This window comes from Lutjanus erythropterus, chromosome 15, assembly GCF_056507025.1.
Source record: "Lutjanus erythropterus isolate fLutEry1 chromosome 15, fLutEry1.hap2, whole genome shotgun sequence".
In the NCBI taxonomy this organism is placed as follows: Eukaryota; Metazoa; Chordata; class Actinopteri; order Lutjaniformes; family Lutjanidae; genus Lutjanus; species Lutjanus erythropterus.
Window position 1 is genome coordinate 34793258 of NC_139331.1, and position 27880 is coordinate 34821137.

The window sequence follows — 27880 nt, forward strand, 5'->3', positions numbered from 1 at the left end:
ATTTTCTGGCAGGTTTTCTGGTATTTTGTTTTTATTTCATAATTTGTTTTAATTTAATACAACATATTACATGTCCTCTACACCATTAACAAGGGAAATTTGTGAATTCTGAGCCGATACAGTGATACAGTTTTAATTTTTCCGATTACCATAAACAGACCATCAGTTTACGTCTCTCGACGTCATGACGTTGCCAGTGTTTGGTTTCCGCGCCGCGCCGAGACATCAGCAGCAGACATGGATACAACAAGCAGTAGCAGCAGCAGCGATAGTAAAGCAGACGAGCCGCTGACAGATGAAGGGATGGAGGCGGACAGGTCCATGTCGAGGTCCGACAGGTAAAATAAATAAAAGATTAACGTCTGTGAACCGAGCCTGAGCGCCGCAGCGGACAAACGGACAGAAACCGGCTCACGTTAGCGAGCTAACGAAGCTAACAGGCTAACATCGACAGTCGTCATACCCACGCACTGTGTTGGCGTGGCTGCAGTAATACACAAAAGAAAAGGACAAAGAGATGTGGAAATTTAAAAAATAACACATAAACAACAACATTATTATGTGGCCAGATCATAAAGTATTCATCTGTGGCTTGTTTGAAGCGTGAAACCTAGCTCCAGTCTGTTAACACAAGCTATCTTCCCTCGGCTATTCTGATTTATGGAGAACGTCACACCAAACCTCAGTTAAAATTATCACGAATTGTGCTTGTTTTCCTGTTAGCAAACGCTTATACTTGACATAAAAAGATATGACAGTGTTTCAGTGTGGTCTGGTAAATTCGGCATAATTAACCACTAACTACAGACTGCCTTCACCATGCTTTGTATGAATATAGATTTAACGAGAGGGGGACTTTAATAATAAACAAAACATCTTTATAAATTGTTCTGATAGAAGATGGATTCATGCTTTGTTGTTCTTCTCACCACAACGTCAGCTAATGCTACGTCAGTGCTACTTCAGTGGTAACTCTCGCTCATTCATAACACGTAGCAGTGAGGATGATGTGCAGGGGGGTGTCAGGTGTCTGTCAGCCACGCAGACCTGCTGGTTGTGAGAATCAGGATTTCCTGTAGCTGAGTGTGAGCACAGCTGTACAGTCAGATTATCTCTGGTTATTGAAGCATTATATTTCTAAGGATTTTGCTGAAATGGGGGCAAAAAGAAGTCGTTGCGGTATACAGAAATAGCATACATTAGAATGTCGTTATTGACCAATCACAGTCAAGTATGTAACAAAGCCATATAATAATAATTTGTTATGATTAATCGATTATCAGTTGTTACCGTGTTCAACAACCAGTTACTACCATTTCAAACTGATCATCTAAATTAAGTCACGCTGCCTGCACATCTTTATGATTTGTTTGTGCAAGACATTTATGAATAAGCAAGGCAACATTAAATTGCTGCATTTTAGATTTTTATTTAACTTGTTAGTCTCAGGAGTGCAAGACACAGCGAGGAGAGTGAGATTATTGTTGGATTCTGGTCCCAAAATGTCCAAGCCAAGTGATGACAGCCTTACTCATGTGAACGCTGGCCCCACCCTGTGCTATCCTGCGTCCAGGGCGGCGATGTGATTTCCTGGGGAGCGTTGGCGAGTTTCCCCTTCCTCCCCCTCAAACACATCGACAGCAGAGACACACTGTGGAGAGAAAAGTTAAGAGAGAGACTCTACAGTACATGGACTCCCTCTCATCTCTCTGCAGGACAGGAGAGTGTCTGCAGCTCCACAAAAATCTGAAATTAAAGGCTTAAATTATGAAATTTGGGCCGATTTTTAAATATTATTTTGCTAAAGTCCATTTTCTGCCCATTTCTTAGCTCTGAGCAGCTATGTTTGGTCAGAAAATGGCTACCTGTGACTGCAGGACTTGTCTTACAGTTAGTTTTGTGGAACCTGCAGATACTGCAGAATTAATTGCCTGTGTTGGAGCAGCAGCACGGGGCCAACTCTGAGCAAACAAGGCATCTCTGATGGCAACAAACGTATACAGGAAATTAAACTAGTGAGCAGCCGTGTAAGCAATGAGTCACAGGGACCAAATCAGAGCCGTGTCAGATCCATTCTGCAGTAAATTCTGCAAATTAGTTCCTTCTATTCAAGGTTATATTAATTCAGTAAAGTCTTTGCAAATTAGTTTTCATTTAAAATATGTGATTATTCAGACTCTGTTTATGTGGTTTATAATTGAAGTAGGGTAGCAACTAACAGTTATTTTCATTGTTGATTAATCTGTCAATTATTTTCTCAATTTCTCGATTAGTTGTTTGGTTTATTTAATGTCAACAACTGTGAAAAATGCCAAGATGACATCCTCAAATGTTATATTAAATTTAGTGTAATAAATTTGTAAATAAAACAAAAAAAAATATAAATGTTTTTCTTCAAAACTTACTCAAACTGATCATCAAAATCGTTGGTGGTTAATTTGATAATCGATTTATAAATGATTAATTATTGCAGCTCTAAACTGAAGTGCAGTACAGAGACAAGTGAGCTAAACTTGTAGAGAAGAGTCATTGTGCTGCTGTCTGATCCTGGCCTGTGTCCTCCTCTCGTCTTTGCCTTTAGTGGGAGCGGAGACGATTCCCTGGACGGCCTCTCGAACCACGTCCCGCGGTGCCCTTTGACCCCGTCTTTGTCGCCACAGAAACGGACCACAAGCCAGTCCAAGACCGAGCCTCCGCTGCTGAGGACGAACAAACGGACCATCTACACCGCCGGCAGACCACCTTGGTACAACGTCACCGGGACCACCTTCAAAGAGGCCTTCGTTATTGGTGAGACATCACCACCTCTACTTCTGTCCTGCTGTATTATTGATTAGATATCATCAGTGTATTCAGAGAGCCAGCCCTGATCTCTGTCACCTGCTGCATCATGGTTCCCAAATTAATGTCACCAAATTCATTAAGAGTGTTTCACTCTTTGGTAGTGGCAAGCAGTGCACAACAATAAAAAAAAAAATGGCACCAATTAAATCCATAATGTGTAGTTCACAGTTAATTGAATGTTGCTACCCTCACTAGTCGATCAAACAAATTGATGATATTTTATTAATGTGCAATGCTGGTTCACCACTGCGTCTAAAGCCCAGGTCAGACCAAAGATTCATGATGAGACAAAACTGTTTTAAAAAGTCGCAGGGAGACGTTGCGGCGGCGTGAACTGGCCCCGCCAGTGACTGGTTTTAGAACGTCTCAATCAGCTCACAGAAAAGACAATAAAATGTCAGTAGTGGCAGAGTTTTGGACAAAGAGAAAAGACGAGCACCTCATCAGTGAGTTTGGGGAACAGCTTTAGGACTCAATCAGGCGTTGTGTAGAAGTCTGAGGGGTGTTTATTTGTGCTGAGAACATAACTGCTGTGGAAAATGCAGAAAATAGTGTTTCACTTCTCTGATTCACCGGCTTTCTGCTACACAGCTGCTCCCTCTGTCTTTAATCAACACTAGAAATCAACTTTTGCAAGTAGCGCACTGTCAGTGTGCTCATTTAGATTTTCAGATGCAACAAATTAGACAGCAGTTAAAGCTGAAGTACAGAGTCGTTGTGATGGAGATGATATGACATTTCACCTGGTTGCACTGGTTTTTAGAACCTTGCAGAACGGTGCATTGCCAGTAGGGGCAAGTTTCAACTTGTCTTGTTCCGAATCTTCAGTCTGAACAGAGCTTCAGATGTTGGACAGCAGTGGGAGACGGTGCTAACGCCTGGATTTGAACTAAGTGAGGTGGAAAATAAAGATGACATCTCGTCAGACCAGTGTAGTTTGGCTGGATTTTGACCTAGGAAATGAAAATGCTGTTGTATGCAGGCTGTGTCAGAATAAACTGGCATATAACCACTCGCCTGAGACAACACATAACCACATTCACCACAGACATGTGGACGTTAACCTGCAAGGACAGCAGACTGCTACTGTTAGCACTGCTGACGTTAGCCACACTGGCCAAACCGATATGGCATCGTTTTCTGAGTTTTTTTCTTATTTTTCGACTGGTTGACTGGTTTAAAATTAGGGAGGGAAGTTAGTCACCAGTAACATCCCTAATATTCATGTATATAATAAACGGATTATTGAGCTGAGCTGAGCAGTCTGTAAACAGTCCGTGCTGTGATTTGTATAGTCTTGTAGTGTGATATTGCACAAAAGATGGTTCAAGCAGTTCAAAACCCAAAGACTCTTCATTTCTTGTGATAAACGTCAAAGAAAAGCAGCAAATCGTCACATTTAAGAAGCTGGAAGCTGTAAATGTTTGACATTTTTGCTTGAAAAATGACTGAAATTATTTATCAATTGTCAAAATAGTTGGAAACTAATTGTCTTTCAGTCAACTAATCAATTAATCGACTAATCATTGCAACTTTAGCATCAGTGTCGCTGTGGGCCCACTGTGCACATCTGCATGGTGGAACAAAAGTGTTGGCTGGAGATCAAACTGAAACAGTAAAGTATGTCAGAGTTCATCTGTCATGCAGCTTCAGTTGAATTGAATACGACACTGAGTGAATATCTGTAGAGCAGAAGTATAATTTAACTGAAGCTCTATCTGCTGTACCACAGAAACAGAGGCTCTGACACTGGAACTAATCCAGCAACAATAAATAAACTATAGTTGTTAATTATCCTGGCAGGATACACAGTTGTAAAGACTTTAAGAGCTGCAACTAATGATTGTTTTGTTACGACCAGACCAGAAAGACAGGGGGGGTGGGGTTGGCGGGGGTGTACACTGAACGAGGGCTGCGACTAATTATTTACCTAATCGATTGGATTAGTTGTTTATTCCATAAAATGTCAGAAAATGGTGAAAAATGTTGACCAGCCCAGGGCAGCATTTCACGACAGTGTGGAAGTCAGGATCAGTGGTGTGTGAGGGCGCATGGACGTGTTGGTGTTCACAATTTTCATGATCATTAATATTTTAAGCATTTTTACATGTAGCGTGTTATAAAGGAAGAAACTGGTGATTTTTTTAAGGCTAAGAAAGTCTGAAAATGTCCATTGAAATTTTCTGGTTTCTTTACTCCTTTCTGACAGTAAACTGAATATTAAAGCTGAAGTACAGAGTCGTGATGGAGATGATGTCTGGTCACACTGGAACGTCGCACAACGATGCATTGCAAGTTTGAACTCATCTTGTTTGCAAATCTTTGGTCTTAATAGAGCTTTAGAGGTTAGACAGCCGCGGCAGATGGCGCTAACACCCAGATGTTAACCAGTGAGGTGGAAACATCTCATCAAACCAGTGCAGTTTGGATTTTGATCTAGAAAATGAAAATAAACCTCGGCTCCGTCAGAATAAAATGGAATATAACCCTTCGACCAGAACAACACACCAGAACGCAGCTCTGCGAGGCAGCACATGAGAAGCTCAAGCCAATAAATGTTTCTCTTTTTTGATGATGAATGACCAAATGATTAATTGCTCAGTTTTCTTAGTCAGCTAATTAATTAAACGACCCATCAGTTCGACACTAAACATTTTTGTGCTCAGTCTGCGGTCGTACGTGTTCGTGATGCTCCGGCCACCATCTTGCTGATCAGCACAGTAAAATATCTGCTTCAGGACGAGTCCCAGCAAGCAGTAAAATGAACCGTGACAGAGAGGCTGTGTTTGTGTGTGTGTGTGTGTGTGTGTGTGTGTGTGTGTGTGTACATATATCTGTGTGTGTGTGTGTGTGTTTGACATTCGCAGAGCTGATGTTCCGTGGTTAAACACATCAGATTGGCGTGAGTGGGGATACGTGCAGGGGGAGAGGTGGACATTATCTTTAGTAGACGATCTGTCATTGTCAATGGGCCGCAGTGACTGGTTACAATTTCACACTCGGCTGTACTGTAGTCGATCCGGCCCCTGGTTGAAAACGGAGCAGACTGTGTACCTGCAGGGAACTGGACGGAGAGCAAAAAACCAACCTGCAGTAAAGGTCAATGCAAGAAAAACTGAGACAGAGAAAACAATTAGGCATCCAAGGCTTAAATTAGAAGCTTTAGGGGGGATTTAAGGTGCAGGGATTGCAGGAAAAGATGGATGAACGAACAAAAAGAGGAGCTGAAAGACAGTGAAGATACAAGAAGTTGTTTTCTACTCTTCAGTCTGGTTTTACTGCTAATAGAAAAGGGGGTTTTATCTGCTGTAACGAGCCGTTTCAGTGGCCTGCCTTCACTGCAGAATTTGTCATCGAAGCTGAATCTATAGGAACACAGTAAATAGGATTTTATTTCTTTTTAATACAGCAGTTTGCAAGTCAGAGCCTGCATTTCTATAAGCTGTAATCATACACAGAAAAAATGAGGAGCACTGCAGTGTGTTTCCTCGGTCTCCCAGTCAGCAGTTTTGACCTTGATGGGTCTTATCGGAGCAAAAAACCCCATTCCAACACCTCACCCGGAGTTGTTTATACCACAGAAGTCGCTCCGTAGGCTATTTCTGTACCCGCACACACACACACACACCACAAATAACAAACACACAACCGTTTGCAGCAAATGCATCCTGTTTTTCAGCTCCCTGCAGCCAGCCAGTGTGTGGTTCTGGCCCGGTTCCCAGGGTTTTTGTCCTGAAGGATTACTGTTGTGGTCTTTAACCCCGGAGGTCGAGTCGGGTACAGCTCGGCTCCAGACTGACTTTTTTTTTTTTTTTTAACATCACTGGTACTGGTGGCAGTATTATTGACTCCAGCACAAAATAGGGTTGCACTGCAGTGTCAGTGAAAAAGAGTTTTACTTTGCCATTTTTTGTGTACTTGCTTAAGAATTCATTGAAATTTAATCAAAGTTGCAATGTGGTCTATTGCAGTTTTCATATCGTAGGATGCGCATTATTTGTTAAAGGTGAAATGTGTGTCAAAATACCATTTTAAACTAAATATTGTGGTGCTGCAGAGGCGTCTTGGTCAACACATCACCCTCTAGACTTCAGAAAACATCTTTGTTTAGTGCAGATCCCTGAAAAAAAAACATGGCACTTTCAAAAAACACTTGGCAGGTGATTGGATGAACCATCTGTCTATCACGTCAAACATCCACTAACTTGGACCAGTCAGATCAAACCCTTGTCGAAGCCAGTCGGGAGACGAGCACACAAACAAACAGAGCTGCAACGATTTGTTGACGAAAGGAAAATTAGTTGCCAAGTATTTTGACAATGGATTTTTTCGAATCGGAGATGAATCAGCCCAAGACTTCTGCACCTAGCTTAAGGTGTTTTTTGCAGTTCCCGTCCTTAGATGGGCCGTTATACAAATACACATAACTCAACAAGAAACGACGATACAATAAAATTTGCATAAAACTCAAAGACACACACCAGATTGTTCAGAACTACTTGACTGATTCCTCTCTTAAAGCTGTCAGTTTGAGTTTAAATCGATTCCAAACATGATCCGTTTTGAAGAGGAAATTTAGAGAAGAAAATTGAAAAATCATTCAGCCTGACCACAGTCCACACAGCTGCTGTGTGTGAGTGTGTGTTTGGGAATTCATTAAGGTGGCAGAGCTAAGCTCTACTTCTCGAGCGACTGCAGTGCTGCAGCAGAAATGACAGGACTGACAGCTGCAGGTATACGGTGCTGTATACATGTATGTGGAAGCGCTTCCATAAGTCAGTCAGAACAGGTACTGAGCTCAACTCTGCGTCTGTCACCACCAGCCTACAGAGCTGGACTGTATGTGTTGTGAATGCTGGCAGTGTGGAGATGAATCCAGTCGCACTGCGATCAATTTAAACACTTAATGGACAAAATCTTGTTAATATGTGAGTTCAGCTGTCACACTCTATCCTGTAAAGTGAAATGTGTTAACACTTGATGACATGAGCACATTTTATAGGTTTAGACAGATGCAATGGAACCATTTTAATTAAAAACTAGAGAACTGTATTAGCTTATAGCATAAATATTATCGGCATATATACCAATCCAAGCAACAAAGGGGCACTCCATTGATTTGACACAGGCTAGCTGTATTTAGCATGAGAGAAAAAATACCCAGACTACAAATTTAAAACAGAAAGCCTGTGTTTAAAAAGGGAGACATTGACTTTGAAAGATGCAGGTTAGGATCAGGCAGGACTGCAGCTAACAGCCATTTTTCATCATTGATTAATCTGTCATTTTTTTCTCAGTTAATCAGCAAAACATTTGCTCTATACCAGGGGTGTTAAACATACGGTCCACGGGCCAGAACCAGCCCACCAGTTCCAATTTCAATTTTGACTTCAGCAAACATGTCAGCAGTGCATCATGGGAAATTATGCACATGAGGGCCATCTCTCAACCGTAGATGTATTATGCTGGGCTAGATGGTGAATGCAAAGATGGCGTCCATTCAGTCCAGTGAGAGCTGCTCACCTGGCGCATGAGGCAAAAGAGTTTTCTAGTTTCCAGGTTTACTTCCTGGTTATACAGCCCACTGAGCATGTGCAGTAGTGTTTTCCCTCTATCCCCTTTTTTGGCTCAATCACTGTTTTACAAATATAAAACCTCAAATCATCTGTCTGGTTCTGTTATATGCGTATGCTCTCAGCCTATCAGCTGCACATGTGAATGGCAGAAGCCAGAATCCTACAGCGCCCCACAACGGTTGAAGGACACCATTACACAAACTACACAGGCTTTCTGGACTGAAGTTAAGTTTCAGCCTTAAAATAATGATGATGATGATGATGATGATGATGATGATGATGATAGTAACAAACTTCAACAAAAACAGAGCGCTGGTATAGGATCGTAATCAGAAGAAAAGTGGATTGGTGTGTCATGTCTCTATACACACACACACATATATATTTTTATATGTATATATATATATATATATGTATATGTATATGTACAGTTATACAGATACAGGATGTGGTCATTTTGATTTTAAAAATAAGAAGATCAGGACCAGTTCTTGCTGTAGAAGCTTAAATAAATGTCTATAAAATGCGAACCTGCAGATTTTTCTTTATCGGTAACAGTGCTGTGCGTCTTTCCGTTTCCCTCCTGAAGGTCTGTGTGGTGGAAGTGCTTCTGGTAAAACCACAGTGGCCAATAAGATCATTGAAGCGCTGGACGTTCCCTGGGTGGTTCTGCTTTCCATGGACTCTTTCTACAAGGTACAAAACTCCACTTAGCACTGAGCACAAAGTGTAATTTAGAACATAAATAAGAGCTTTGATTAATGGTATTTCAGCAGTAGTGATTACAGCACATAAGCAGCTCCTTACACCAGTTTAAACACTCTTTTGTTTCATAAATCAGTCCAGTAATATTTCAGATGTCTCGCTCAGCGTTTTTAAGCCCAGAGCTCCACAATAATTAATTAGCTTCTGATGTGTAAATTAAATAGTAAACTGATGTAAAAATCAATCATCCTCACAGGTCATTAGTGCTGATTTCAGCACAATAAATAAAAGCTCCCGATTGATAACCGATTGAACACAATAGTTCATATCAATTATAGCACTCTCTCCTCTGAGAGGTCGATTGTTTTTTTGTTTTTTTCACAGAGCCCGTTAATGTCTGCATGTCTCTATGGATTGGACCCAGTTGTTGTAGTCAATTTATCACTAATGAGTAAAATAAGTTGAGGCGGTTCATTCTTAATGGAAAACTCAAATCTGGCTCTTGACAGTGTTGGATTATGATTATGTAATTCTGACGTGTGACTTTCTTTTTGTTTGCATTTGTATGTTTTTGTACTCAAATGAACTTTTCCCATCTTGACGATATTTGGAGACATCAAGGGAAATTTTCTTATGATCACAAACTAAGAGTCAGCATTTTGGCTTTAAAAATCCACATTGATTGGTCATTGATCCTCCATGGGAACCCATGGTTATATATTCTCAAACAGGAAGTGTATCCCATCAAATGAAGTATTTATAAATATTTATTATTAGCATATAACTCAAAACAGATGAGATTAAATGAAACGATGAACATATTTAGTCCTGAAGCATGTCTTCTTAACTTGTTTTGTCATTTGTGTTGTTGTGTTTGTGTGTTAGGTTTTGAATAAAGAAGAGCAGGAACTCGCAGCTAAAAACGAGTATAACTTCGACCACCCCGACGCCTTCGACTTTGAGCTGCTGGTCACCGTCCTCAGAAAACTGAAGAAAGGAAAAAGCATCAAAGTCCCCGTTTACGACTTCACATCTCACTGCAGACGCAAGGAATGGGTAAGACCTTCTCATTAACCGAACAAACTCTGGGTTAACTTAAACGGAACGTATTGCACCATTTTAGACACAATTTGATTCTCCAGAACCAAACTGTCAGTTTGAAATGTGGGCACAGTGTGGTTTTTACAACCCACATGATCAATAATTATCGATTTCGACCAATATAAAACTTTGCTATCGTGATAGGTTTTTCAGCTGTATTGCCCAGGTCTAATAAAGCATATATAAATGTCATTTACTCGATTTAAGGTTCTGGAAAAGCTTGAAAATGCACCTTGAAAGTGCTTGAATTTGACTTTGTTAAAGGTGTAGAAACCCTGTAATACCTGACTCATTTATACCAACACACAAAACTGGAATATCTGTCAGTTCAATAAACAATCAGTTTATTTTCATTGTTAATTAGAAAATGGACAGTAGGCCACCCAGCACTCTATCAGGGGCCCAATTTGGCTCACAAGTTAAGTCCCACTGCAGTAAACTCTGCTGTATTTTTTTTCCTCTCTCTTTTTTGTTGTAATTTACTGGATAAAATTACCACTTCGGTCACAAATCACTGAACCCCTCCGGGGATGTATTAGTCGTTTGAGCTGATGCCAATTGAGAACCCTGCTAATTTGCTAATTATTAAGGATTTAGTGTACAGCACATTAACCCAAGCAAAGAGCACGAATCCCCTCCCAAAAGCATTGTGAAGAATCAATCAGACTGTGTAGCACTCTGACAACTCCTCTCTATTTCTTTGCAATGTAATTTCATGGCTGAAAGGCGCAACACCACACGGGAAATCGCCTATCACGACTCTGGAATCATTTTATGGGCCTTTTGTACTGGGGTGAATGTAATTAAGCTGCGGGCCCCGAGGGAGCCAAGGACTGCAGGGGCCAGCTAGCTTCAGGCTCTGCGCGGTGTGTGTTTGTCTATCATTTTAACGGATGAAGGAGAGGGCACGACTGCTGCTTCTTCTTCTGTGGTAAAACAGGAGGTCACCTTCTCTCTCCGTCTCGGGCGCCCACTCTTAAACATGTTAAAGAGCCACTAAATCATCTCTTAGCAAAGAACAGGGAAATGAACAAATCGATAAACATTCGTCTGTTTCTTTAGAGTTCGCTTTCTGCTTTTTCACACACACATCGCATGGACGCTCTCCGTCTCTCCCGCTTTGTTTTCTCCCTCTGCTTCTCTCTCGTTCTCTGGATCGATACTGAAGTGTCCAGTCCATTGACTTTAGCATGAAGCTGGTCAGAGGAAGGTAATAGGATTGTGACATACTCAGCACCATTTTGTCTTTGATTGAGATGGTGATTAATCTCTCTCTCACCCACACACTCACACACTCGTTCTCTCCTCGGTTGTAAAGCAGGTTCACGAAGAGGTTTATCAGATAACAGTGAAGAAGGTGTTCAGGTGTTTGTGTGTCCACATGGCTGCAGAAATTCCTGCAACTGATGCACCGATATTTAACTGTTAAATCTGGAATTTGTCTGTTTGATTCATAAAAGATCGACTGATTGTTTTGAAGCAATTTTAAGGGAAAACTTAAAGGCATAATATGCAGCATTTTCCTAAAAATTAATTACAAATTATTCCCTGTGAATCGTCACTCATGGTGTCTGTATCTGCAGAGAACCTGCAGCCATCTGCCTTTATTTTCCTAATTTTCTCATTATTTTGCTGCATTGCTTAACCCAAAACATCAGTGTTTGACGCCCCGGGAATGAGATTCAACAGCCAGCTGTCTTTTTAATAGACAGACTGTCTATTAAAAAGGGATGCCACCTATTTAATTTATCGTCTATGGCTCCACCTCACTGTTTGGGCAGCTGTACTCATTTCTGAAAGCTTGAATCTTACATATTTCTCTTTTAATTTCTTCCTCTTGACAGAAAACAGTTTATGGAGCCAATGTAGTCATCTTTGAGGGCATCCTGGCCTTTGCCAACAAGGAGCTGCTGAAGGTAAGAAAATCTTCTACTCTACTAAGTTGTCACTCTTCTCTGCCCTGTCATATTGTTTCACACTTAAAGTGCTCCATCAATACAACACAAGTCTGAATTTAAAAAAAAAAACCCTTCATTGCCCAGACTTCTCAGATCAGGCCGTGCTTTTCTTCGTTCTCTGCTCCATGTGTCAGACCTGATTAATGGCTCGGTCCGCTCGCAGACAACCAACAGACTGATTAATAGTGAACTGAAGCTCCTGATTCTGAGTGATTCTGCTAACTGCTAATTTATCTGTGTGATGAAATGTTTCATATGGGTGACAGAGGAGATGGAGGCTGATATATATTGCTGGCCTCTCATTAAATATCAATCAGTTTTCCTCTCTAATCATAATGATGGAAAATGTGTAAATAAGCTGACATTTTATCTGATTATCTTCATCCAATTTAGTCCTGTTTAATGCTAGGAGATCTTCATCTCATATATATATATATATATATAAAATTACATTTCATCGGTTTAAATCTGGGTTTTGTGTATTTGTTTTCTACGTTTTTGTTCATAAAAATGGGCGAAGCTGAAAGCGGCTTATGGTTAAAAAGAAGAATATTCACACAAAGCATTCAGCTGCTGTTTACACCCATGTTTGTGTGCATGTGAAGAGGAGACGTGTTTTATGAGGAGAAAACTGATTCTGCAGTGTTTATAACGCTGCTGCTGAGGGTCCGAGGAAATCCATATGAATTAAAGGGGAGTTCTTTATAGCAGAGTGGTCCTGCTGCTGCTACACATCGCTCTCCTCATCTGTGTGTGTGTGTGTGTGTGAGAGAGAGAGCTGGACTGTGGTGATAAGGCATGCAGCCTCTCCTGAGACCCAGCTGTGTAGTTGATTACCCTCTGATTCAGTTAATAACAGCCATTGTCCATGGTGATTAATTGTGTTTTGTGTCCGTTCTTGTAATTGAAATCAATTATAGCTGCAAATCTGATATGCTAATGAAGAGGTCTGGTCTGAGAGACTGAGACGCTGCACACACACATACATGGTGCAAGGACTGGGTGATATGACAGTATATTTACTATGTATATATACTGTGAGAAGATAATAGAAGATTAGAAATTTAGCACCCATAACAGATTTTATGACAGTGTTAATTATCTTGTGTGGGTTGTCTTGGATATTAAGAAGTTATGCTTTACAGCAAAATGGGATTTACAGGATTTCAGCATCAGTGTAATGAAGTTGGTCAATTTTGGGGGGTATTTAAAGGGGTATTCTTGGCATTTAGCATTGCACTTCCACTCATAAGAGACTTTAAGAAAAAAGAAAGGTAAAAATGGAAACTGAAAACCTGTGATGGCATCACTTACCTCCTGAGACCTGAAAAAGTAAAGTAATCTGAAGATCTTTGGGTTGTGAGTAAAATAAGAATTTTGATGTCATCCTGGGCTTTGAGAAATACTGAATGACATTTTTCACCATTTTTTGACCTTTTAAAACAATCATTAATCGATCAATCGAAAAAATGGTCAACTAATTAATCGACTGAAAATAATCATTAGTTGCAGCCCTACTGATAAATATAAAAACAAAGCATTGTCTTTAAACAGGAAGTATGCAAAACTATTTATACCCTTGTAAAGTCATGGTTAATTCCCAAATCTGTTTGCTTACTTTCATATGTTCACTTTGCATGAACACTTAGTATTAAGTCCCAGTGTCCTCAAATGAGGACTTCTGATTAGCGGCATCCAGCTTGTTACTTTTTCTAAAAGTTGTCAGACATGTATCCCACATCAAACTACAATCACTGCTTTGCATAAATTATGCAGGGAGATCTGGGCCATCATGTTTTTCCACAGATGGAACAATACAGCGTCCTCTAATGAGGTCAGCAGGCCTCAGCTGAGCAGAATGAAATATGAGGTGCAGCAAGCCCAAAATGTAATGTCCTCATATGTGGACGCAGGGTCTCTGGTGGTTAGAGACTGAGGACAGTCTCCCAGCTTCTATTGTGGAAACTGGATGGAAACAATTAGTTTAAAACTACCTTCTGAACTAATCCAGAGTCATTCAGGCAGTGAAATGCAGAAGTCGTGTGAGGAGAATGAGGGGGAGAGCATCATTTTTGGTTAAAAAAAAAAAATGTAAGGGGTGTAGGTTTGTTTGTGGCTTTTATACATGGACCATCTCTATTTTTTCACGCCTTCATACCTTCCTGACATTTTACCAGGCCGTACGGTATTATTATATTTGTGTAAAATGGATCAGCTCGATTCTGCTCCACTGTACTGTGGTGGACCTGATCATCACAGGGACACTATCCACACACACACACACACACACACACACACACACACACACACACACACACACACACATTGTACATTTACTGCCAGATGGACAACGTCACTGCTTCCTTTGCTCAGTGCACCCATCCCTAGTTGCCTGTAGCTGCTACCCTTGCTAGTTGGAAATAGTAGTTTGCTAAAAACTAATTTGTTGTTTAGTTATTGAATGTGATCACAGAGCAGCTAAAATGCAGATGTCTCTAAATGAATTTCGATGACACTTCAGCCGTTACTGTCTGATAATCCAGTGCACAACACACAGTTGTTCCTGTTCCTGTTGTAGCAGGTTATAAAATGATGTACAGTCTCAGCCTTGCTCTCTAACCTTTGTGAACAGTCCACTCTTCACTCACTCCTCCTATAGGCTGACAGCTGTGCTTATCCAGCAACACGCCGTCTTTTGGTTGGTCAGCTCGTCAGATTTACAGCAGGCGGGAGCCAGCAGCTTGTTGTGCAGCTGAGTTATACCTGGAAACCCCCCCCCCCAACTAAATCACTCACAAACTTCTTCTTATTTCTCCAGTCATCAATAGCTCTTTTGGTGAGCGAGGCTGTGTCCTCTTTGTTGTTCCACCTCTGTTGTGATGCTGCCTCATTGATTTTTCCTGGTTTTGCTGAGTTGAGGTTCAGTTTAATGGAGCTTTCTGGACAGATCAGCGGCTGACTTACTCTTCTCAGTCACAGTGATAACTGATGTCTCCTCGGTTTACACTTTTCAACATGTCCTGACCCCAGCGGCACATTTCAGCTGTAAAAATGTCAAATCATGATAGCGGCACAGAATGCTTTTTCACTGACTTTCAGTTTGCAGCAAAAAACAACACCGTCTTTGGTTCTTTTGAAAACGCTCAGAGTTGAAATCTGCCGTTTCTATTTGCTTCTGTCTGCAGTTTGTTCCCCTGTCCTTAAATATATTTTGAACTTAGTTTTTATTTCAATTTCAGAAACTTAAAAAGTCATTTTCACAGTTTTCCTGCATTCTTTCAGCTGTATCTGGTTTATGGACAAACAAAATTTAATTAAAATAAAACAAACACACCCCAGCTTAAAGTATATCCACATGTTCTGTATTCACACTGGCATCAAACCAGAGGAAATCCCTGTAATTTTGTGTAAGACACACAGTGATTTCTCCCCTTCTCTTCCCGTCTGCCAGCTGCTGGACATGAAGGTGTTCGTGGACACAGATTCTGACATCCGTCTGATACGGAGGCTGAAGAGGGACATTTCGCAGCGTGGACGGGACATCAGCGGCATCATCAAACAATACAATAAGTTTGTAAAGCCGGCGTTCGAGCAGTACATCGAGCCCACGATGCAGTCAGCTGACATCGTGGTGCCCAGAGGTCAGTGGAAATCTGGTTTAATAACAGAAATTTTACTGATACTCCTCTGAAATACATCTACACTTTATATGCTGCTTGCTAATTACCTGTTATATTATTAATTGTAGTGTTATTTGTCTGCATTTAAACTGACACTGGTGTTAAATTAAACCCTGAAACACAGAATAACTTTATTTGGCAGGTTCAGATTAAAAATATAACTTAACATTCTTGTCCTTTGTGTTAATCTTATTTACAGGTGGAGAAAACTTTGTAGCTCTGGATTTGATTGTTCAGCACGTTCACAGTCAGCTGGAGAAGGTAAGGATTCCTCCACTCGTTTCCATTTCTGTGCAGGATTCGGTCCATGAACAGGATTTTACCGACTCAGCTGAACATTTAGTTTATCTTACTTATTTCCACCCTTATAGACTGTACGATCTATAAGTCTGCGAGTCTTTTTTGTCTGTAGAAAAACCGCTGCCTCAACTGCATGTTCTGCTGATAAGAGGTTTGTTTTCTATGACCTGCAGTTGCTGCTGCTGTTAGGGAAGATTATTTTAAACACAACCTGCGTAACATAGCCAGAGGGCTTCATAATGATCAAAATATTAAGTACTGCTACAGGTGAACTGCTGGATTTATTATAATCATCCACTTTGACTTGATCGATCAGGTGTGCTCCTCTAAAAAGCTGAAGTTTCCTAAAGTTTAGAAAGTCTGCTGTCCCACCTTGCAGATTTATTAACTTATAGAACTAGAGGGTGCGGGATGTTTGGAGATCTCATGGAGGTGTGAGACACTGTGAACATGGCCTGTGCTGTGATGCAGAAGATGAGCACATGGCAGCACAAACACCACTTAGCTTAGTGTCTTTGGTGGTGCAGGAAACTGAAGAAAAAGAAAAGTCGGTTCCTGCAGACACTTGTGACCGCTGTGTGGATTTAATTAGAAAAGTGCAAGACTAAAGACCTTTATTAAGACAGATCGATCATGAAGTGAATTAGTGCTTAAATACAGTCTGCATGATAATCCACAGCTGTGTTTGTCCATAGTCACACACAGCACCTCGCTCATTCAGAATACACTCAACTGTCAAAACACAACATCCACAAGTCACTTAATACGACTAAAAAGAAAAAAAAAAAGTTAGTGGTATATATACATGAAACACAACCCAAGAATGTATAAATACAAATCCCTGGGCTCTAATACAACATCTGCTGGAAAAGTTTTCAGAGTTTAAACTTTATAATTACAGCAAATATATTAAAGACATTGATGTTCATGTTGTACTGGGAGAAGTGGAACAAATCTCTAAAAGTGACAGTAAATCTCCCAAATTCATAAGAAATAAAAATTCCCTTTGTGTTGACCGAGCTTTGAAATTTGTGATTCGTACTTGTTGTAACAGGAAGCAGCTGATTATAGTTTCGGTATGAGGCGAAGTCAAGTTTTCTCAGTGGGAAAGTGAGGATTTGATTTTCCACTTGGATGCAGAAACATCATTTATCCTCATTATATTGTGAGAAGTTTGCAGCCCTCTCTCACAAGTGGAAAGTGTACAGTTTTATTTTGATTTTGACTGGCAGTGAATCAGCTGTTTGCGTCAAGTTTATTCTGTCACATCTGTAATCTGTACGGAAATCTTTTTAATCAGCAAACTGTCAGTCACAGACCTTCTTCAAAACATTGCTTGATTAGCTGTAATGCAGGATTCTTGTGTCAATCAGTTGAACTTGTGTGGGTAAACATGGTGTTGATCAGTGTTTCCCAGAACTGGAGGTGACGTGCTCAAATGTCTCGTTTGGTCCACAACTCAGAGAATATTCAGTTTACTGTCAGAGAGAAGCAAAAAAAACCCAGAATATATTCACATTTGAGAAGCTGAAATCAGAGAATTTGGACTTTTTTTTTTTTTATCTTGCAGCTCTAAATGAAAAACCTAAAAATGACAAATTTGACCATTTTAAGATGAGATAAAAGCAGCCTCAGCTCAGGTCCAACTGCACAGTTCGTGAAACCTTCATATTTTCTCTGACCACTTACCCCCCCCTGCTGGTTGAACAGGCTACATGATGTTCAGTCTCTCCTGCTGTTTTCTGCAGGTGAAAAACTGGATTAAACCATTTGACTTTGACTGTGAGCTGTAGTTATCCTTCAAAACGATAAAATGACACTAAAAACAAACATAAGATTTGACTTCTCAGTCTGCTCTGTCAATCAGAAGTCTGCCTGAAGACTTCCCAGGTTTCACTGCTGTCCTTATTTCCCCCCTGAAGCCCACTGAACTTGAGACAGAGGTTTAGAGAGATTAATGACCACATAAAGCTCTGACAGGTGTCCTCCATCTTTCCTCACCTCACCGTACCCTCAAGTCTCTTTATGACCAACACCAAACTATGATCTGTTCCACCTTCAACATTTTCAGTCATGGCCACAAATGGAGCACAGTCGCATTCATAACAACTGTAACAGGGAAGAGTGCAGGGCTGCAACTAATGATTTTCACTATCGATTAATCTTTCGGCCATTTTCTCAATTAATGGTGTAGTTATTTGGTCCATAAAATGACAGAAAATTGTTAAAAATGTTGATGAGAGCCTCCTGAAGTCCAAGATGACGTCCTCAAATGTCTTGTTTTGTCCACAACACGAAGATATTCAGTTTACTGTCAGAGAGGAGTAAAGAAAACAGAAAATATTCACTTTTAAGATGCTCAAATCAGAGAACTTGGACATTTTTTCCTTAAGAAATTACTCAAAGCATTAATTGATTATCAAAATAGTTTGCAGTTATGCATGATGCTGTCCTCTTTTTGCTGTCTTGCCATCCACAAAGTGATAACAAAGCAGGGATCACTGCTACTGACTTTTACTCACCTGCAGCTCAAATATCACATCATCCTTCATAGATTTGCACCAAATTTTTTGCAGAGAAATTTACATTCACCTCAGGATGATTGCAATAACTCTGATAAACACTGACCTTAATCCAGCACCATCAGTGCATCAAAAATTTTTAGATTCTGATGCTTTAATTTATGGTCAGATTCCTGAAAAAATAATCACGTTTTCAGTGGCTGTGCTGTGTTTGGAGTAGGGCTGCAACTATTGATTATGTTCGTTGATGATTAATCTGCTGATTATTTTCACGATTAATATATTTAGTCAATAAAATAGCAAAGAATTGTGAAAAATGTTCATCAAAATTTCCCAGAGGCCAAAATAACGTCTTCAGATTGCTTCTTTTGTCCAGAAACCTGCAAACTCTTCATTTATTGTCATAAATGTCAAAGAAAAACAGCAAATCGAAATGTTTATGAAGCTGGAACCAGTAAACGTTTAACTTTTTGCTCAAACTGTTTAAGCGATTATCAAAATATGTATATAATAACTAATTTTGTGTCAATTGACTATTTGACTAATTGGTTAATCATTGCAGCACTAGTTTGGGGCTAATGTTAGCACGCTAACAAAGCAAACTAAGATTATGAATATTGTAAACATGATACCTGCTGAACATTTTTGGTACACAACCATGTAACAAACAGGATAACGTACAGTTAGCAGGTCATTATTGAGAAATAAATCCCATCAGGACTATTTTGCAACAGTGACCTGCTCACTCTACATCATCCTGCTTGTTACATCTTTATGTTCCAAAAAAGAATCAAAAATTTGACACAAAATATTAATTTTAAAATGATTTTAGTGCTCCTCCAGTGTCTATGAGCAGAAATGTGTCAACAGCAACTGCCTGTTCCTGTGTACAGCAGTCTGTTATACAGAAATAACAGACTGATGATGAATGATGCAATTGACCAATCAGAATCGAGTATTAAACAAATCCATGTAATATTAGCATGCTAACATTGTCATTGTGAGCATGTTAGCATGCTGATATTAGCAAAGCACCACCACTGTGCCTCACAGAGCAGCTAGCGTGGCTTAGTCTTTACAGTTTGCTTGAAATCATTAATTCATAAACAAAATGTCGTGAAATGATAATGAGACGTGGTTATTTCACACACTGAAGATCAATTTAAGTTCATATTACCGAGGCCTGGGTTCATTTTTCAGTAATTCAGCAACTGCATCTTAACAAACATTTATTTTTCATTAAATGTTTGCCTCTGTTTTGGGGGATTTTACATTGCAGATGTGCTTATCTCATGTTTTTTTTTCTTTATGTGTGTCTCACTGTTTGCACACACACACGTTTGTGTGTGCGTGTGTGTGTCTCCTTGTGCGTGCACGCCCCCCCTTGCCTGGCTGAATGCTGTGTAACCATTCCAGCGTGAGATCACTGTGAGGTACGACTGTTGCTTTTTTATTACCACATCTTCTCCCTTCTTCTCTTCTTTTCTCTTTCGCCTTCAAAGTTTCACTCTATCTTCAACCATTCTTCATTTGAAAACAAAGACGAAACAAACATTTGTCTTGTTTTTGTTTTGTGCTTTTTTTTTTTTTTACTGATATAACCGATCAATCTGTCTGGATAAACTCTGCAAGTTCTTTGCACTGGCAGGCAGTCTGACACTGATCACTGCGTCTCTTCTTCAGTGGATTTCTGCCTCTGTGAAAATACTGGATCTCACCGTGAAAACACGTTTACCTTTGGCCATTTAATCAGACACCAAAAGAGAGCTAAACTAGCTAAAACTGACTTTCATCAAATCAGTTGATGGAAACGGCAAAATTTTTGCCTTTTCAGAAAAGAGTTGATGGATAGAAAAAATGTTCTTTCCAGAGACGTTCTGTTGTAGTGAATCCACAGCTGATCAGCTGTTTCCACTCCGAGAAGAAGAAGAACCTGTTTCTGCGGTCTGTGCCAACTGTCCCATTAAAGAATAATTACAACTTACCTGAGGACCTCCCTCCATCAGACCACTTCTTCACCTCCTCCAGTTCACATCCTCTACTTCTGTTACTGTGTTTATTAGCGTAGCCTGTAACGCCACCTTCTGATGAAACTACACTTTGCGTTGATCGAGTTTATTTGCTCGAAATAAGTTGATGGAAACATGCCTAATTAATCTTTTTTTTTACTGCGACATTTTGAAAGATTGCTTCAGATTCACACAACTGACATGACAAAGTGTTTGTTCAGCCTCCCTACAAGAGGCCACGTTAATCAGTGAACACTGCAACAATTAATCCATTATTAATTAATTATTAATTAATGAATGATAATCAAGTTGAGTTATTGTTTGCATCAACATTCTCTTATTTCAACTTTTTTAAATGTGAATATTTTCTGGTTTCTTTTCTCCTGTATGACAGTAAACTGAATATCTTTATGTTGTGGCCAAAACATCAACATTTTACACCATTTCCTGATATTTTGTAGACCAACCAACTAATCGATTAATCAAGAAAATGATCAAAAATCAACAGACAATAAAAATGATTGTTAGTTGCAGCTCTACAGCTCTTGTCCACCACCTCTTGAAGTATCAGGGTGAGGATCAGGTATTAAAGCTGAGTGCAACATTCGGCTCTCCTACAGGCTCATAAATTATTCAATTAATCTGTTGAACCTTTTCCCAATTAATTGATTAGTTGTTTGGTCCATGAAATGTCAGAAAATGTTGAAAAATGTTGATCAGAGCCCAAGATGACGTCCTCAAATGTCTTGTTTTGTCCATAACCCAAAGACATTAAGTTTGCTGTCAGAGAGGAGTACAGAAACCAGAAAATATTTACTTTGAAGAAGCTGGGATCAGAGAAGTTTGATTGTTTGTTTCTTTAAAAAATTAGCAAAATAGATGACGATTAATTTAGTAGTTGTCAACTGATTGATTAGTTCCAGATCAGTAAAATTCTCACGTGCTCACAGGCGCTGGGTGAAATGTGCAACATGCTGGTGCTCTAAAAAAAAAGCCTCACATCTTCAGACGCATTAATCTGAGGTCACAATAAAAAAATCAGTGCTCAGGTTGTTGTGAATGTGCAGGAATAGAGGCTTCTCTCAAGTGTTATTAAACCTCCTGCAGTGGCTCCTACCTGAGCAGTGAAGGACGACTGATCTAAACCAGAGTGTAAATGAACTGAGGCACCTAAAATGAACCCACTTTAGGACAAATTGAACTGAGCTGGCTGCTCCTCAGACCTGAACCACAAAGTGTTTGTTCAGTGTTGCACAGCGGTGATGTAGTGAAGCTGTTTCACTGCTCTAACACTGTTCTTTCTCTTCTTTTCTCTTTTTATATTTTTGTCTCCTCTTGTCCTTTTGTTTATTTTCCTTCCTGTGTTTTTTTTCCCTCTTTCTTCCTCCTCACTTTTTATCACTTAATCTCAACAAATGAATATGTGTCACCTTCTTCAGAGGAAGCTCCGCTGGGATATGTGAGCCTCACTTTGTGCATCCTCTTTTTTTTTTTTTTTTGAAAACACAGTTTTGATGTATTGATGCACTCTGGTCCTTTTTATTAAATAGAATAACTGAAGTTATTTCGGCAGAAAAGCATTAAACTCATTTGCAGTTCTGGGTGTTGAAACCAAAGCATGCTTTATTTCTTGCAGGGTAGAGACAGAGCATGCAGCAAACACATTGTTTCATCGCTCTTCAGCATTATGAGCATGTGTTTGAAAGTGCATTTTGTTGGCTGAAGGTGATGACACACACAGTTTGATCCCAGAATATTTACCTGGTAACAACAACACAGAACACCCTGCTGCTTTTCTAGTAATATGACGGCAACAACTTGCAGATTGCAGCTTAATTTCTGTGATTCTTACCTGAATAAAAATATTGAATTTAATCTAAAAACCTTGCTTGTGTTGGAGGTTACCCGACCGCCGTCTGAACAGAATCAGTTCACTTCTTTTGCTTTTAGATCGTAGCAGCTTCTCTAACTCTAAAATCTGGGGCCAGTTGCACAAAGATACAACAGACAGACACACACACACACAAGACAGCAGCACTTCAGCTGAGACCAGAGGACCAAAATGTCCAGAATAGAAAACAAATAAATAAATCAATATGCTGTTAAAGTTTCACTTTATTTTCTCAGTTATCTTACATGCTCTTTTTAGTGCTGTAATTATTATTAGTCAGTGGAATGAAATGCATTACTGACTATTCTTATATATAATGTAGGAACGTGATGCTGTTTCTGCAGTCATTGGTTGTTAACTGGTTATTGTAGGTTTTTTTTTTGTTGTTTTGTCTCCTTTTGCCTTGAATTTTATAATTGTTTTACATTATGATGTCATGTTAACAGCCCCCGCATTTGCATCAAAAAATTTGAAAAATAAATACAGAAATATAGAGGTTTGGGGAAATAAATGGGGGAACATTCATAGGGAAAATAATACATAAATAAATACAGTTAAAAATGAATGAATGAATAAAAAGGACATTGAATTATTTTAAATAAATTTACAATGTAAATAAATACAGAAGCATATTAAAATGAATATCAGTTTATGTCACATTTTATAAATTAATTGATACCTACATTTATTTTTAATATTAGCTTTAATGCATTTAATGGCATATTCATTTATTTATCTTTATTTATTTTTTAGTTTGTCAGGTTTGCTTCTCCTTAGAAATAAAGACTACAATAATTATAATCCCTAATATTACATCTTCGTCTTTATTTAACAATCAGTACCACCTGACAAAGAGCAAGAACACATGACTCACATTGTAGTTTTTTTGTAGAACAAATTGTAGTTTTAGTCCAATAAAGGTGGTCAACACGTAGAAGACACACACTTAAATCTTTGTGAAACCAGCCCCTGTGCAGATAAACAACACACAATGAGCCAGCATGTGCATTAGAAGCAACATACTGTCTGTGGCGGGTGCTGTGAAACACTGGAAGGTGATTCGATCCATTAACCTGCCGGCTGGTTAACAAACGAGCTGGTTTGCTGCCCTGAGTAGGGTAGGAGTAGTTTCCTGTGTCGTAATTACCTGATGAGTTTCAGTGTAGATCCACAGAAATGAGACGTCAAATTCAGTTCACACAGTCGTCTTCTAGTTGTCTTTGTATTTTTACAAGCTTTGCACATGTATAATATTATATACTTTTGACTAAAACCAGAACAAATTAACTCATAGTTTAACACACAACACTCAGATATTTGAGTCATATTCTGCTGCTACAGTATGTTACTTTTATCACTCCTGATTTTTTCCTGCCTGTCAGTCACTCTGTGTGTTTTCTATGTTTGAATTTCACAGATCCGCTCTGGCCTCGGCTCACCAGGGGCAGCCTTTACCCAAAACCCTCAGCGTGATGGAGAGCACGCCGCAGGTCCGCGGCATGCACACCATCATCAGGTCAGAACAGACACACACACATTTAACAAGTGACGTCTTCTTAAAAGTGATTTACTTGCTGTCGAAGAGCAAATTCTCTCTTAAAGGTTAGTCTGGTGTTTTCAGTGTTGCACATACGGTCGCAGAAAACCGACTTTAAAAAGCAAACCAGCAGAGGCAGAGATATTACGACTTTCACTTCCTTGTGTGGGTCAAAGCTGTCACCGTTTCCTTCCTCTGTCTCCTCCCTCCTCTTTGCTCCTGACCTCTGTGTGTCTGTGCAGGAACAAGGAGACTAACAGAGACGAGTTTATCTTCTACTCCAAGAGATTAATGAGGCTTCTGATAGAACATGCCCTCTCCTTCCTGCCTCTCAAGGTGAGTTCTGGTGTTTGTGTAAAAATGAAGATTATTAACTGACCTGCTGCCTCCATTTTTTCCCCCGTTTTGTTCTTAGAATGAACAAGAACATGATATATTCTGCATGATGTAGTGTTCTGCTCTAAGCATCCGCTTGACTGGTATAATGTCACAGTAGCAGGTCGACAAAATGATTTTAAATTTTCGTCCTTTTGTCCCTGTCCAGCCGGTGTCTGTGGAGACGCCTCAGGGTGGCATCTATGACGGAAAGAGGCTGAGCGGTAAAAGAGTAAGTCTGCCTTTGTGCTTCTAGTCTCCTGGTGCCTTCATAAAGAACTTCTTTCTTGTTGTTGAACTTGTGAACTTGTTTGTTGCCACAACTGAAAGTTGTGCAGGATTTGTGATGAATCACATTTTGCCTGTAGTAGTGTGTATATGAAGTCCTGGCTGTGTTAAAACTGGCAGGTGAATGTTTGATGTGATGCTCACAGCAGATGTTTCCGTGCAGATACGTCAGGTCTTCAGAGGTCATCACTTCTATCATCTACTAGTGTCCTCAGAGCCAGATAAGCTGCACACCCCAGTAAACATTAACACAACATTAAATTCCTCACTCGTGTCTTTGAAGATCACAGGTGTTTCCATCCTGAGGGCGGGAGAGACGATGGAGCAGGCTCTGATGGCCGTGTGCAAAGACATCCGACTGGGAAAGATCCTCATCCAGACCAACCACGACACGGGTGAACCAGAGGTATGAGAGCCTCAAACATCACAACCCGTACAGAAAAGTAGTACATTTTCCTCCCAAAGGAAATACTGTGTTTGTTTATGGGTGGGTACAGAGGACTGGCACTAAACGGGTACTGCATTGATAAGCTCCTGGACAAACGGTACAGTATTGTTGTTTCTTTTTCACATGCACACAGGATTTGACAAAAATGTTTAAGCCTCATCAGAGATTAAATAAAATGTCACAGCATGTAGCAAGATTCAGGATGGTCAGTTCGGCATCAGAACTCCTGCTTTTAACCACAAGAAAGGACGCTTTGTTACTGCTTATCAATGCAGTACCAGTTTAGTGCCAGTCCTCCGTACCCATCCCTAAACTTCACCATACAACTTTGTTTGATGTGCTTTTAACTGGATTGTTGAGTTCAGGTGTCCAGTACTGGTTCTGTCCCTCAACACTGAGACATAATTTCTATTTTGTCATTTTTATTTCTCTTGCAGTGAGTTAATGATTTTTATCTTGGAACAGAACGATACAGGTGTCGAAAATCAGAACAATCTTCTTGTTTTTAATGTGATGAACCGTCTCGTCTCTTCCCTGTAGCTTCACTACCTTCGTCTGCCCAAAGACATCAGCGAGGACTACGTCATCCTGATGGACAGCACCGTGTCCACCGGAGCCGCTGCTCTCATGGCCGTCAGAGTCCTGCTGGTACGTCTAATTCAGATCAAGTCTGTATTTCTATTTGTTGCTTTGCCCGTTTGTTTATTTGTGCTGTTTTGTTGCTGTGCCTGTTGTTACCCTGTATGTCTGTCTTGCTGCACGTCTCCCCTCCTTTGCTTTGTTGCTGTATTACATGATGCTAATCAGTTAATTGATCACCAGCTATTCTGATAATCAATTGTTTTGGGTTTTTTTAAGAAAAAATGTCAAAATACTCTCATAATGCTTGCTGTGTGTGCTGCTGTCTTTTGAAACCCTTTCAGTCCCGACCTTCTTTCCTCATGAGGCTCTTGCCTTTTGCCAGGTCACCGTTGTAAATAAGAATTTATTCTTAATGACTTGCCTGGTTAAATAAAGGTAAAATGAATTCAACACATCTGCTCAGCCATAATGGAAACCAGTCCACGAGGTCTTTAATAAGCGTGCTCTCTCTGTCCATTTTCTCCCAAAGGACCATGATGTGGCAGAGGACAAGATCTTCCTGTTGTCCCTGCTGATGGCAGAGATGGGCGTCCACTCGGTGGCGTATGCCTTCCCTAAAGTCCGCATCATCACCACCGCCGTGGACAAGGAGGTCAACGACCAGTTCCACATCATACCGGGAATCGGTGAGGAGGTTTATTGTCTCCTTCATTTGTCATCTGACAAAATCAGGCAGCCCTTCTTTTTTAACAAACAATTTAAAAAAACAATCCTAAGGAATCTTTGTTGCAGACAGAATAAAGTTTATGTTTATGTGCTGTGTTGTTAAAGGACTCTTCATCCTCAGAGTTCTTAATGAAAGGACCTAACTGACCTTGCAGCGCTGTAAGAGCTCAACAGCTCAGTATATACCCCACAGCAGCCACTGCAAAACTTTATGAATAATCTTAAACTTTTACAGGCAGACAGTGAAGATTTATGGATCAGTTAGAGGTATTAAAAGGTAAATCAAGACTGAATCACACAGGATACGAAGGGGAAAAAAAACTTCCCTCTGTGGGTTTAAACTTTTAGGCTCTTTTTCTCATTTTAGCTGCTTTTCTTTTTGTGTTTCCGAAGGTAATTTTGGAGATCGTTACTTTGGCACCGACGCTCCGTCAGACTGGTGTGAAAGTGATGAAGGGATGGACTTCTGAGGAGAGGACCAGTCAGGGGTGTGGAGGGTTGTTACTCAAGCACTTACAGCCGTGAAAACAGTGGAGGAAGAAAAAAAGAAACCTCCGTCATCCCTCGCTGTTCTGATCTGATCTGCTCCATCGACATGACGCTTTATAAACCTGCCTCCTCTTCAGATGAGTGGTGAGAGTCAGTGAGAACGTTCGGGGTTCAGTCCATTCCCAATTCAAGTTTACAGTAAAGTGTGAAGGAGTCAAAGTGTTGCCTGTCCTGCAGGATGTGGGACGTTTGCTGGCTTAGTGTTTGCAATTTTTTTTAAAATGCCGTTATCTCAAGATCACAAGATAATCAGTCTGTTATCGTGGGGGAAAAAGGTTGCTTCATAGGCTACTTAGTTCATAAAAAGTTCATTTTGTTTGCTTTGAAACTCTAAGACTCACCTCACAGAGCAGTGTGTCCATATCTTGGTCCACTGTTATGAAATAAAACAGAACGGTGGCCTCAGCGTTTCTCTGAGTACACAGAGAATCCCAGCTGACAGCTGTGGCATTTAAGAGGAGGAGAGAACTGCTGTTACCAAACCAGAACTTGTCTAAACTAGGCTTCCCTCTGAAAAGTGTCTGCTCCTTACAGCAGCAGCAGAGTCGCAGCACAAAGTCGGCTAATCACAGCCTGACATGAGGCCCCCCGACAGCTGGGTTTGGTTGTACAGACTGAAATCAGCTGGAAGAGCATTTATATGAAGCCTCAGTATCACCAAACAGTCATGTGGTGCAGCAGAAATAAGAGTGAGTGTTCTGTTGTTCCTAACTTAAGCATTAGCTTGTGTTAAACTGAGCCAGGCTTGACAGGGAGCTAAAATTATAAGAGGCGTGTACATAACATTAG

At 40.1% G+C, this 27880-nt stretch overlaps 1 protein-coding gene across 1 annotated transcript; it reads left to right on the forward strand.

Moving 5' to 3' along the window:
* Window positions 1–222: 222 nt before the first annotated feature.
* LOC146314817 (uridine-cytidine kinase-like 1) lies at window positions 223–27880 on the forward strand. The gene is made up of 15 exons (XM_084737167.1): window positions 223–338; window positions 2582–2790; window positions 9010–9116; window positions 10011–10181; window positions 12071–12142; window positions 15636–15825; window positions 16064–16125; window positions 20103–20119; window positions 24004–24102; window positions 24366–24459; window positions 24668–24730; window positions 25070–25192; window positions 25775–25882; window positions 26346–26502; window positions 26936–27880. Exons 1-15 carry the CDS (start codon window positions 238–240, stop codon window positions 27010–27012), a joined length of 1650 nt encoding a protein of 549 aa, XP_084593293.1. The 5' UTR covers window positions 223–237; the 3' UTR covers window positions 27013–27880.

What these genes read in the sequence shown, in the direction of transcription:
- LOC146314817 (XM_084737167.1), top strand. Translation starts at nt 238, where the DNA reads ATGGATACAACAAGCAGTAGCAGCAGCAGCGATAGTAAAGCAGACGAG. An exon ending in TCCATGTCGAGGTCCGACAG is followed by an intron (nt 339 to 2,581) that starts GTAAAATAAATA and finishes CTTTGCCTTTAG; the next exon opens with TGGGAGCGGAGACGATTCCC. An exon ending in CCACATCATACCGGGAATCG is followed by an intron (nt 26,503 to 26,935) that starts GTGAGGAGGTTT and finishes GTGTTTCCGAAG; the next exon opens with GTAATTTTGGAGATCGTTAC.